The 13,808-nt window shown below is 29.8% G+C and overlaps 1 protein-coding gene across 2 annotated transcripts in view; it reads left to right on the top strand.

Moving 5' to 3' along the window:
- LOC124543134 (frequenin-1) overlaps positions 1-5,950 on the top strand; it is a 201,234-nt gene extending 195,284 nt beyond the window's left edge. For both annotated transcript variants that reach the window (XM_047121203.1, XM_047121201.1), the window contains 3 exons: positions 674-752; positions 1,154-1,242; positions 1,834-5,950. In XM_047121203.1, the coding sequence (XP_046977159.1) occupies positions 674-752; positions 1,154-1,242; positions 1,834-2,001 (336 nt within the window). In that variant the 3' untranslated portion in view covers positions 2,002-5,950. The remainder of the gene's footprint in view (positions 1-673; positions 753-1,153; positions 1,243-1,833) is intronic.
- Positions 5,951-13,808: the final 7,858 nt, after the last annotated feature.

The following is a 13,808-nucleotide window of genomic DNA, read 5'->3' as shown; positions in this document are numbered from 1 at the left end:
ACTGGCTACCTAACCTTTCAAATCAGAACACAATAAATCTAAATATGGCTGCTTGGCGGTAGAATATGTAATGATCGGGTGATACCTGCCCAGACTTATAGGGCTTATATAAAGATCTACCACCAAGCAAATTCAACCCCAATCCCAAATACATACATCTTAAATCAGCATAAACCTACTTCACTGATAAGCAAAAAAATACTCTTACATTTACTTATAAAACTTTTTCGCTCGTAGCCTTTTTTCAGAAGATGACAATAAATAATGTTCGGTCGTTTACAACGAAAATTAACTCGGTATGAAGTTGTACGAAAACAGTATAGCGTTTTAAGTTCATCAATAAATAAGAAACTTAATAACTTTTATGTTGAATACAATTATTATGAGCACATATTCAAAGTTTACTTCGGAACGCCTACCAAAAATAATTAAAATATGTTAAGCCGTTTTATAGAAAATAATTATATGTTGCTTTTAATATAGATTCACCATTTAACATTCTAATAGTAAATAAAAAATAAATATTTGTACCACCTAAATCTATATCATTTTTATAATCATTTACATTACTTATATCATAGGTAGTATATATGGGCTATTAATAAAATAGTATATAATAATTATTGCTACCGATAAAATAACCACTTCTCAAAATAATTTGTTGTTATTCTAGGACGGGTCTATCGAGTTCGAAGAGTTTATTAGAGCTCTATCGGTGACGTCACGGGGTAATCTAGACGAGAAATTACATTGTAAGTTAAATATTATCTTATATACCTAATTATACTTTATTTATTTAATCTCAATAAGTATATTTATTTCCAATCAATCCTAAAAAAATGAACTTAATTTAGTTATACAAGGGTAAATATTTTCGATAGATCTCATGTTATTAATATAAAGAGATGGGTTCAATACCTAATACTTTAAGAATAATTAGATATATAATATTAGTAGTAAACATTGAGGACTTAAACTATATATACCTTTCGACGATAAACGCTTAATATCGTTTAAGAATTCGTCAAAATGTCTTTAACGAAATCGAATTCATTCATATTAATAATATATATAATTTTGTCCCGTGATAGTTAACTTATAAATAATTAGCTTATATTCTAAGATATTTCATCGGAATTCTGACATATTTCAGGGGCATTCCGTTTATACGATGTTGACAACGACGGCTACATAACAAGAGATGAAATGTACAACATAGTCGACGCGATCTATCAGATGGTTGTAAGTCAATGTTAATGTTAATCAATTAATATTATATATATGCCTAAACGACATGAATAATTTATGAACAATTCTTAACAATCATCTACCTGACAGGGGTTTTCTGTTAAAGTTAAGTTTTGGAGCATATTTAGAAAATATCCACCCTGCTAGAATCTACGTATGTTATGAATTTATTGGATACTTTTTTTATTCACATTATTTTCTTCACCAATACGTCAAGAAGAAATCCAGAAAAGAAGGAAGTCAATTCACGAGTGTGAGAATATATGTTCAAAGTAGTGACTTTGACTACTCCGAGAGTTATATATACGAAAAAATAGAAACACCAAGCCAGCCTTGCCGAAAAGTTATAATTAAAAGTTACTCTAAAAATGCCATAGGATGGCAATTTAACACTTAAGACTTAAGTTACTTTCTGAGGCACGAAAATGTAAACACCCACTACATAATTAATCCTCAATCTTTATCGTAAGGAAAATAAACCAATAAATTTTTTTTTTTGGATTTTTCCCAGACAAATGTGACTGAACTAAAGGACTTCTATTGTTTTTTGTTAATGATATTACAGGAGTGTAATCATATTTTCAGGGTCAAACACCGCAGCCAGAAGATGAGAACACTCCACAGAAACGCGTCGACAAAATCTTCGACCAGATGGACAAGAACCATGACGACCGTCTCACCCTCGAGGAATTCCGCGAGGGCAGCAAGGCCGACCCGCGCATTGTTCAGGCGCTCTCACTTGGAGGCGATTAATCGACGATCATCCTCTCGCCGGATTTCTCATTATTCCCTGAAGATTAAACTGTCTTTACTTTCATTTTACGTAAAACTTTATTGTAAGCCTAACTTTTGTTTACTCCTCGTTTTGTTAATGAAGTGCGTTCTATTTTAAATTACTTACAAACTTATCTTAGTCTGAGTTTGCCAATAAAAAAATCATATGAAACCATTAATAAGATTAATATTGAATCTATCTATTATATATATCCGTATTTCAGAACATTATATTTATATGTATTAATTTAAGATTTTTAAGAGTAAGTGTTTGCCAAAAATTGATGAATATAGTAATTGACCAATCACTAGGTCGATTATTAAAGCTGCGGCGGTGTAAAAAATCGGATACCAGGCACTATGCCAATTGGATAACCGGTTCTTAGCTTTTCATCTGCACGAGCCAAAAACCTTGAGGTTTTGCTTTCAAAATTCAACTTTTTATTTTTCTTTGGCATCATTTAAAAATGAATTTGATTAATCTCAGTATAATTTGATTCGAGATAATATTTGTGAGCTGATATTTGAGGTATTATGAACTTCATTATAAGATATGTGAATGTCACATAAGTAAAATTATATTTTTTATATATTCATTAATAATATAATACTTAACTATGTGGCTATAACGATATTGCGATGCAAATCGGTAATACATATTTTCGTATTGGCAAATTCAATAATGAATCTCTATAATTTTACTTTTCTTTAAATCTGATTAATTAAATTTATTAAAGCTAACGCTTTTTGAGTAATGAGTTAAATTCGTGCGAGAGTGTGTCCGTTGGTAAAAATACCAACATTGATATTTCACAAATCATTCGATTTGTCCTGAAAAACCGATCAAGACAGCAGAGCAGCACGGTAGTACATTACCGCCTTACGCGTAGTATATCTATACCTACCTACACAACGAAAAAATATACCATGATAATGAACAAAATAATCAAAAAAATAATGAGCCCGGAGAAAAATCTCGAATACATTAAAATATTAAATCGCATTTATGAAAAATAACCCATAAAAACCAGAACATGACCGTGCTGCACTCAAGAAAATTAAATATTTTCATAATTCAATATAAACAATATTATAATCAAAAAGCATCCCCTTATAAACAATTTCAATAAAATAATCACGAGCTGTAGAATCCATACCACCACCACGATCTCCTGATATAGGTATTCATCTATAATACGAATATTTTGTTATTAAACGATTTTCCAAAGTAAAAATTGTTGATTGTTGATTAATTAATAGGTTTTAAAGACTTGGCCCCATTATAGTTAAATTGTATTTTGGGACGATATAAATTATAATAAATTAAACTTGGCGTTATAACAAACGTTTTGGGTTTTTACAGCCCCATAGTTATTAATTGATAAAATGTTTTAACGATGGCGGAGTGCTTATCAGCAAAGTCGGGTAGGATTGTGCGTTCGACACCTACTGTCAAAGAAAAACAATGTTGTTATATAAAAAACGATAGTCATTATTAAAAATACGTAGGACGATTGTTACTTAACAATAAAAGTTTGTTTATTAAAATAGTATTACAAATAAACCAATAAATAATACTAAATAACCTTCGCACATCATAGGTACATAAAAAATAATTATATTACTAAGTGTTGTTACTTCTTATCTATTTCTTACAAGTAACTTAATAATTCTTAAGCTTATTGTGACGTGTGACGATGCATTTAACTTCAAATTGTGGAGCCTTTTGAAACATTTGAATACTTTATTTCTTCTACGGCTTCTACAGTTTTCTTCATCGACGTAGTTAACGCTTCGAAATTATTTAGGTACATTTGTGATCCTTTTTTACAGTTGGTGTTGATTGATATCAAGATTTAAATTTGGTAAAAAACTGCATCAAAACTGTTTGAAACATATAAAATTAGATAAGTTTGGTTACAAAAGGTTTGTGGTATGTTCTGTGCGTGAAACAACTACGAAAAAGTAGATGACGTTTTTTTTCTGATTTAAGATGAGGTCTTTATTCCTTGCCGAACGAGCTAAAAGCTGGAAACATCTGACAGTTAGTTCCGCATAAAATTACTACTACACTAACTATAATAAAATTTTAAAAAATCCAAGTTATTAAAAAGACGAGTACACTTTTTTTCCTTATGGCATTTCTTTTATATTTTTTGTGCCTTAAAACTTTGATGGAAAGAATAAAATGTAATCCATTTTAAATGGTAAACAGTTGGTAGGTATGCTGGTTGTTTCGCGAGTCAATTTATTGTATCGGCTTGTAGGAAATAAGATGCGTCCTTGAATGGGATAGAGTAAATTATTTGGGCTGTGTATTTCATATAGAGTTAAGTATTCGACGGCGACGCAATGCGAATGTTTCATTCGAATATAAAAATTAATACTAATAATATATTTTAACTATTCTTTAAACAGATGTTTTAATTAAAGTAACCAAAGACTTATTATTTAATATTACCAAATGATAAATTGACAGTAATGAATAATTTCTAGCAAAAAGACAAATGTACCTATTTTATAATACAGTTGAAAAAAATTAGTAACAATCCATTAAAAAATATAACAATGTCCGCGCCATGCAATTTTAAAATAATTAATATATTTAAATATAAATAAATTTGGAAATGTTTAAAGTAAAATAAATAATCATCATTAAATTGCACAAAAATTAAAAATAATTTTCTAATTAAACGCCTTTGTAAATCATCGTAGATACAATAGAATTTAACAAAAACTGTCAGAACTTTTGGAAACTTTACTCTTCTATTGTTTATTCAGAACGGCAGCGAACTAAATAATTTAAAAAGGATATACCTATTTAATCAACTCTTAGATAAGTAAGTTAAATAATTATGTATTGTTATACTTACAGAAATTGTAGTGTTAGGAAAACTTTAAAGGCCTTCTGTCTTAAACGTTTGTATAACATTGTACTGGAATATGAATACTCAAGAGCACCGTAAGTTATTCTGTAACTACATGGACCTTTAACTGTTACTTGTAATGTTTGATTAATATGAAATTATGAGATTGTGAATATTTTCATGTAAGTCTAACAGTACATACTTATATTATATTATTATGAAATAAGATTATCATTGTATACCGATTAGGCTTCAGTGTCGTCCAAGGTGCAAGCCCTCGTGGCTGCATATTCACATTCCCGCTCACACATTCTGATGGATGTCTACACTAATCATATTATTATTAGACGTAGTTAAATGTTAGAGTCACGTTCCATGATATTAAGTCAGAACTACATAAATGTTTAGTATTATATTAATAAATAATTATAAATTTTCTCATGTTGCCTGACAAACATAATCTGCTTTAAAACTCAAACAAAAGCAACACCAATCATTATTTACATAATTTTGCACACCTCGAATTCGAATTTGATAAAATATCTATATGTTTTTCTAAAATTATTAGAACGAACACCTAAATAAAACTATAACATCAGCTTTGTATCCATTAAAAACTTAAAAAAATAGTAAATTAAACCTTCTATTTTTCCATATGTAACATATTAAATACGATGGAAAGTGGAAATACTATGAACACCGAACGAGAAAACACTTTGTATTTACAATACATACAAAACATCAACGTCTTGTTATGTAGTTACGAACTGTATCGTTTACTTTACTGTATTTTTTTATTTGTATTATTTAAAAAAAAAACGTGGTCGAACACGTATCATTACTTTTTGCATTGATCTAAAGACTTCCATGCAAATTATGTTTGGACAGGACGTCAGAGAATAGTTTTAAGATTAGAACAAATTATAATTTATCTACTCATTTCTTCTCCGGTTCGCTGCCTTATACTTAATCGTTTAATAATGTTAAGTAGATCTCTGTCTCAATGTAAATAATAAGTACTATTCGCCTACTTTAATACATACTATGATAATATTCACTTTTAATATAAATGATTAATAATAAACAAAGTTGAAATGAAGCGTGTGTTTTATTAATACCTGGGTACTACACGAGAAGATTCATCGAAATTGGTATCACGTTAAAATTAAGTTCAGGTTGTAAATTTAGGGACTGATTAATTTCGAGTACATCTCGAAGTATTAAAAGTACTTTAAGTTCTATCCTCTTAATAAAGCAAAGATACATACTTTTAAGTTCTATATAAAACGAAGTTGATACTAAGGTTGCTATACAGAAATCATATTGTCATATTGGTGATATTGGACATTAAAAATAGACAAAAAATGAATTTTCAACACTATTGTGCAAAATTAAATGTTTACTAAATCATTCTACAAAAATGCTTTCTCTGCTCTTGAGGATTCTTATTTTCAAATAATATTATGAGATATATAATTTGCGACATTTTAAATTATATAAAATATAAAGAAAAATAAAATTGTAATTGATTACAAAACAATGAAAGATCTCTCAATCACTGGATTCCATTAAGAAAATAATTGCGTTACCGCCACACTGCCATACATTTGGAAGATAATAAAAGTTACTTCTTAATTATTAATTGTTTATTTATGTAAAGGATTATATTTTACGACGTTATTTGTTTTGTGCCCGTCTAGGTGGATACAACCAACTCATCAGATATTCTATCACTGAACAAAAACACTTACTATTACTCTATACCAAGGTTTGAAAAAGGAGTAACTCACACTGGCTTAGCTTGGCTAGTTACCAAGGTTGGTGGCGTATTTATCTACTAAATTAAAGTAACAACCCGAAAATATCATACAGACGGGTTAGCAATTTTAGTATATTGTGACACTTACAATTTTAATAGCAATATTTGAAACGTTTTAACACGTTCACTGCCACCTAAATTTTTCCTATGCTTATAGCGATGCCGGCATACATAATGCCGCGAACACGCTAAGCGTGTCCCCGGCATCGCAAGATAAATTGTATGGACAAGCGTAGCGTGTCCACTGGCACAGGAACAAAAAAATGATTATTTTTTTGTTAAAACGGTCTTTTTTAGTTAATATTTCTTGTGTTATGCAATAATTAAGGTGTTTAGAATGATGTTGTCAGTGTTTTATCCCGAAATTATGACAAAAAACTGCTTTTATGATAACTAAACATCATAATGAATCAGTGGTTGTAAAACTTTTTAATAAATTCCCACATATCATATTTACATTGGTGTCGAATTTGATATATACTTTTTATCGCGTTATGATTTAGTTCGTATTTCAATAAAAAAATTGTTCATGATATATACTGTTATCTGTTATCTACTGTTGTATCCCTGCAAAGGACGCGGGTCAGTTTGAAATTAGTAAGGTATAATCAAATAAAATAAAATAAAACTTTCAATACAAATTAAAACAGAGTTTAAATTTCGCTTCATAAAGTGTCCATAAAAATCCACCTTCTTTTTTTTTCTCAAATACATACTTATTAATTTCTAAAATCAATTTTTATCTCACTTGTTTCGTTCACTTTCTTTTTAGTTGCTAGAAATGTTCAAAGGTCATAGGATATCGATTAAATTATTTAGTTTTAAGTGTTTTAATATATATTTACGGTAGTAATTCTGGATTACAATTCTTAAAAACAGTGTCAATAGTGTTTGTGACGCATATACACAACTAAATCTGAACAAAAGAAGAATCGAATCGACTGTCATACTCTAACGGCAGCTTAACTTGAAATCTTCTGCATAAACCCGGGGAGTATTTTGTTTTAAAGATATTTTACACGTTATAACCTAATTCGAACAAAGCTTGCATGTTGTGGATAGCATCTGTCTGCTCCTTTGGCGTGTTTACTGTCTCACTTTGCTTGACAAATAGTTGGAAGCAAAGTTGAAGATTTTAACATAGTCCTCAGATAGTTCTTCACAATATATGTACTGTGCATAGGCCTCAGCTTATTTTGTAAGCTGTAATCCTTGTGTTCAGTGTACATTAAGCTTATAATATTGTTTGAATTAATTAAAAACTAAATAACTATATACCTACATATTTACAAAAGAAAATAGAAAATAATTAAAAACATTATATTATATGTGATTCACATAGTACTATTGTAATATTATACCAAATATCACATATAATATAAGTTTGCCTTAATTAATTGCTAGTACCTTAACTGACCTATAATAATCTTTTTTACACATAGATCTGAACAACCCTTATTATATAAAATAACTTATTTAAGAGTATTTAAATACATCTTATTATAATTTTACAGTTTAACATCATGGAGTATACTATCATGACCCGCAAAACTTCAATGAAAGATATGGAGGCCAAATTCCAATTGACCCTTAAAGAATTACAATCTTCCAAGGAGTTAAACAGACAACTTCTTCAAGAGCGTGAGGACAGTGAAGAAGAGATTCAAAAAATTGTTAATAAAAACACTGAACTCAAAAGCGAGTTAGCTAAATTAAACGAACATTGTTTAGATGTTGTTAGCCAGCGGGACAACCTTCTTGAGATTGTGACCTCATTTAAAGAGTGTAGCGAGGAACATGAAAGAGCTTTGAGTCGCATTACAGAACTGGAAGTGAGTCTTTTTAATGCTCAAAAGGCAGAATTAGAATTGGAAAAAATTCAAACAAGCCAGAAATGTGATGCGACTGAAAGTTTGTATAAGGAGTTAGTTATACCTGCCCCTGACTCCAATACCACCTTACAGGAGTCTAAAATTAAACATACACCCATGAGTTCACATAATAAGATAAAAAAATATATAAAGTTAAATAAATTCATCCGTAAAACAAAAAAAAACATTAATAACTATCAATACATATGCAAAATGAGAAAAGACCGGTCACATTTAATTAATAAAGTAAAATCATCAAATAATAAATTGCAGAATAATAAAATAATATATGAAAATGACATTGAACAACTGCAATTAGAAATTTGTAGCCTACAAAGATCTTTAGATTTTGTTAATAAAAAATATGAATTGGCTCAAAAACAGATAGAGGAACACATACACACAGCTAACAATCTTCTTGAGCTATGCACCTCTAACTTAGAAAAATTTGAATCCTTATCGAATAAATGTAACTGTATGCATACTCAGGAAAATGAGTTGGTTCCTCCTAATAATACCAAAGTATCACCTATCAAATTGAGTCAATGTGCACCAGGGATCCATAACCATAATAAACTGGGGTTAGAATTAAATAAAGATGTTATTGTAGTATCGGATAAGTTAGGACAGGGCTTTGGCTCAATAATTAAAAGTGAAATAAAAAATGTATTTAACACATGCTCACCCGGGGCAACCTATCAATACCAAATAAATAAAATAAATTCTATGCATCTGGGTTCTAATAATGTAGTAGTATTAATGCATGGTGACAGTTTGTCTCTAAACAAAAAGAGTTTAATTAAGGATATTAAATTATTAATTGAAATCCATAATCAAAAGAAATGCAAATTTATAATTAGTTTATTTCCATATTCACGTACCTTGACAGATGCACAGAATTTACATATTTATGACTTAAACCTATGTCTATATAATTTGACTCGACATTGCAGTAATGATTTAATGTTATTTGACATTAATAAATTCCTTCATAGATTTAAGTGGACAGAGGATACTATGTACCTACCAATGAAATCGAAAAGACAAATTGGTAACCTAATTGCCTACAATATCAAAAATTACTTTACAAGTAATGTTACCAAGGATCATATGTATAATAAAAATAATAATTTAATTTATATTAACACCGAAAAAATTAAAAATACTCAAATTAATAGTTTAAACTAAATAAAACGACAACATCTGCGCCCTCTTACTTAAATATTATACATCAAAATATACAGGGCATAGGTGGCAAAGATCATGAAATAGAATTATTTTCGGAGTGTTATAAAATACATGTATTTTGTTTCACAGAACATTGGGTTAAAAAATTTGACATATTTAATATTTCAAACTTTAAACTATCAAGTGCGTTCGTAAGAGGGAGTGCTATTCGTGGTGGCTCATTAATATTAGTACGGAATGATATCGTTTGTAAATCTCGAAAAGATATTGTGGCCCTCTCTATCGAACGTACTATCGAACTATCCTGCGTGGAATTTCCACAGTACATTATAGTCTGCGTGTACCGGCCCCCATCGGGAGATTATTATTTGTTTGAAACCACTATGGAGGACATTCTTAAAAAGCTATGTAAAACTAATAAATATATAATTGTATGTGGGGACTTTAACGTCGACTTACTTAAAGAAACTACGTTAAGTGTTCGGTTGGTCGCCTTGTTTATGTCATTTAATTTAACTCATAGAGTTAATGAACCGACGCGAATAACCGACGGCACTTCTACGTGTATTGATAATGTGTTCTGTGACTGTGAAATATATGAAGTATCAATTATAAATAATTTAACTTCTGACCATTGTGGTCAGAAGTTTTCATTAAAACACAAAGAAATAAATCATTTAAAAAAAATAACATACAGGCCAATAACGGCTAACAAATTACATTGTTTTAAAGATATTGTGGCGTATAAATTGTCTAATCTAGATCTTACGACACAGGATCCAAATGAGCTTTATAATTCATTTTTTGAAGTAATATTAAAAGAATTTAACAATATATTTAAAATGAAATCATGTTATAGTAACACAAAATTAAAGTTTAGTGACTGGGCTACTGTTGGTATTTATAAAAGTAGAAATAAATTATACGACTTATATGATATGAGGCGGTGGAATCGAAGCGTAGCATTTTTAGAATACGTAATTAAATATTCCAAAATTTTTAAAACAGTATGCATTTCTGCTAAGTCCTTATATTTAAAGAAAAAAATCCTGGATTCTGATAATAGAATTAAAGCCACATGGGATGTTATTAGTAGTGTTAGTGGAAAACCCAAAAAGGAAATGATACCAATAGAATTGAACACAGGTAGTAGATACACGAGTTATGAATTAGAGGTTGCTAATTTATTTGAATCATTTTTTGATAAAGTACCCCATAAAATAACATTTCATTTAAAATCATCTACATCAAATGCAGCTAGGTTATTAAATAATAGTGTTTCTAAATGCGTTATTGATTTTTCATTTGAAACGGTTTCTGCAATAGATGTCATAAAAGTATTTAAAACTATAAATATTAAAAAAACTAACGACATATGGGGCATTTCGGTAAAATTTTTTAATAACATCATATACGATATTGCTCCGTATATAGCAGTAATTTTTAACAAGAGTTTGGACACGGGTTCATTTCCTAACTTGTTAAAATGTAGTAAAGTTTTACCACTTTTTAAATCTGGAAACAGAAGCGATCCCGGTAATTACAGGCCTATTTCAATACTCCCATCCTTAAGTAAAATTTTCGAAAAAATTATTTTAAATCAACTTCTCGTCCATTTCGGTACAAATGCTATTTTTCATGGTGAGCAATTCGGTTTTAGAAGAGGTCGCTCAACAACTGATGCGGGAATTGCGCTTCTCAAACATATTTACGATGCTTGGGAGAAATCACAGAACGCTATTGGAGTATTCTGTGATTTATCTAAAGCATTCGATTGTGTAGAACACGAAACGCTTCTTTATAAGCTCAAATATTACGGTGTTAAAGGTAAAGCTCTTGATCTCATCGCTTCATATTTAAGTCAAAGAATCCAGCAAGTTTTCATTAATGGAATAAAGTCTTCTGGATCTACGTTAAAAATGGGAGTTCCACAAGGTTCAATTTTGGGTCCCTTTCTATTCCTAGTATATATAAATGATCTTCCTTTCTATGTTAAGGGTATTTGTGATATAGTGTTGTTTGCTGACGATACTTCGCTGATTTTTAAGGTTGACAGGAAAAAAAATGACTATGACGATGTGAACGGTGCATTATCACAGATACACAATTGGTTTACAGTAAATAATTTAGTTTTGAATGCTCAAAAAACAAAATGTGTAGTTTTTACCCTACCTAATGTTAGCAAGCAAAATTATAATATATCTTTAAATGGTGACCGTCTTGAAGTAGCTGATACTACGGTGTTTTTAGGAATAGAATTGGATTCCAGACTTCAGTGGACTTCTCATTTATCATCCCTAACAGGAAGACTCAGCTCCGCAACATACGCGGTTAGAAAAGTTAGACAACTAACTGATATTGATACCGCTCGTTTAGTTTATTTTGGTTATTTTCACAGTATTATGTCATATGGCATATTACTTTGGGGTAACGCTGCAGATATTGAATCTGTCTTTATTTTACAAAAGAGAGCAATTCGGTTTATTTATAATCTTGGAGCTAGAGACTCTCTTCGGGATGTTTTTAACAGAGTAGGAATACTTACTGTTGCGTCGCAATATATTTACAACAATATCATGTATATTCACAGTAACATTGATCACTTTGATAAAATCAGTGATAATCATTGTATATGCACTAGAAGTAAGGATAAACTTATAACGCCAAGTTTCCGACTCCGCAAAGTCAATGGATCCTTCTTGGGGCAAGGTATCCGTTTCTATAATAAAATTCCGCAGAAATTTTTAACTTTGCCATTTAGTAAATTCAAATCGTTTGTTAAAAATACATTGGTAGAAAAAGCATACTATTCGATACAAGATTTTGTAGATGATAAAAAAGCGTGGAGTTAATACCTGTTGACTTCCAAGCAGGATACATTAATTGAAATAATTGTATTTAATTAACATGACGTTGTATTTTTTAAATGTTAAAAAAGAGTAACTACTGAGTTTCTTGCCGGTTCTTCTCGGTAGAATCTACTTTCCGAACCGGTGGTAGCTTCACTTAATTGTAAAATGACGATTCAAAAGTGCTTATAAAAGCCTACTTGAATAAAGTTTATTTTGATTTTGATTTTGATTTTGATTCGGTGCACCTGTCTTGATATAATAATAAAGAAAAATTAAATAAGTAATAATTAATAAACAAATAATTAAAAAATAATCAAGCTTCTTGTAAGCTAAACTCGTTTTATTGTTTCATTACTTCAATTCTTGTAACACGAATTTGAAGTTGACATGTGTTTACATTTTTAAGGTAAATCAGCCTTATTTAGTGTTTGATTTTATATATTTGGTGTATGTATGTGGTAGTTAATGATTAATCGAACTAACATATAGGTACTTGTAATACATAATCAGTATCAGTATCAACATTACACAAAGTAAGACAATTTAGTATAAACTTTGTCATTAAATAGGAATGGCAGAATTACGGCTTATATAGTTTTACTACAAAGGTGTATAAATTTTTATAATAATAGATATTTGTACAAAAAAAAATGTAACAAAGTTCCTCAAATTTGAGAAAACAATAACAAAATTAGTTCAATTGTCAACAAATTGGTAATAAGCCATTAATAAAATGTGGTTTGTTGAAAAAACAGTTTGACAATCTATGATTATCCTTAATAAGTGAACAAGCCTCGCGTGTCGCCGGCATTACAAAAGACATTTTTTTCTAAAATAAAAAAAAAATATTATTTTTAACGGGCCACTTAAAAACTCAGTAGCTTATCGCTTGAAGATTGCACACAATTAGTTTGAATGAATAATTTAGCCTAGTTTTTAAGATATCACTGAAATTCTTAGAACAAGCCTAGCGTGTTCGCGGCGTGGCTATAGAAATTCGCATGAACACGCTAGGCTTGTCGCTGGCACTGAACGTGTTAAGAATTATAAGTCTAAAAAAAACAGCTCCAGTCCATTTCGTTTTCTTTATTGCAACTCACACTAAAGCTAGCACTAATATTAAGTTTCGTCGTGCAGGCACAAATTATTTATTGATTGAATTATATATAGACTACAAAATTGACAAAAC

The sequence above is a fragment of the Vanessa cardui genome, chromosome Z (genome assembly GCF_905220365.1).
Source record: "Vanessa cardui chromosome Z, ilVanCard2.1, whole genome shotgun sequence".
NCBI classification, from domain to species: domain Eukaryota; kingdom Metazoa; phylum Arthropoda; class Insecta; order Lepidoptera; family Nymphalidae; genus Vanessa; species Vanessa cardui.
The sequence above is the reverse complement of the archived record's forward strand: the minus strand, read 5'-3'. Positions and strand labels throughout refer to the sequence as shown.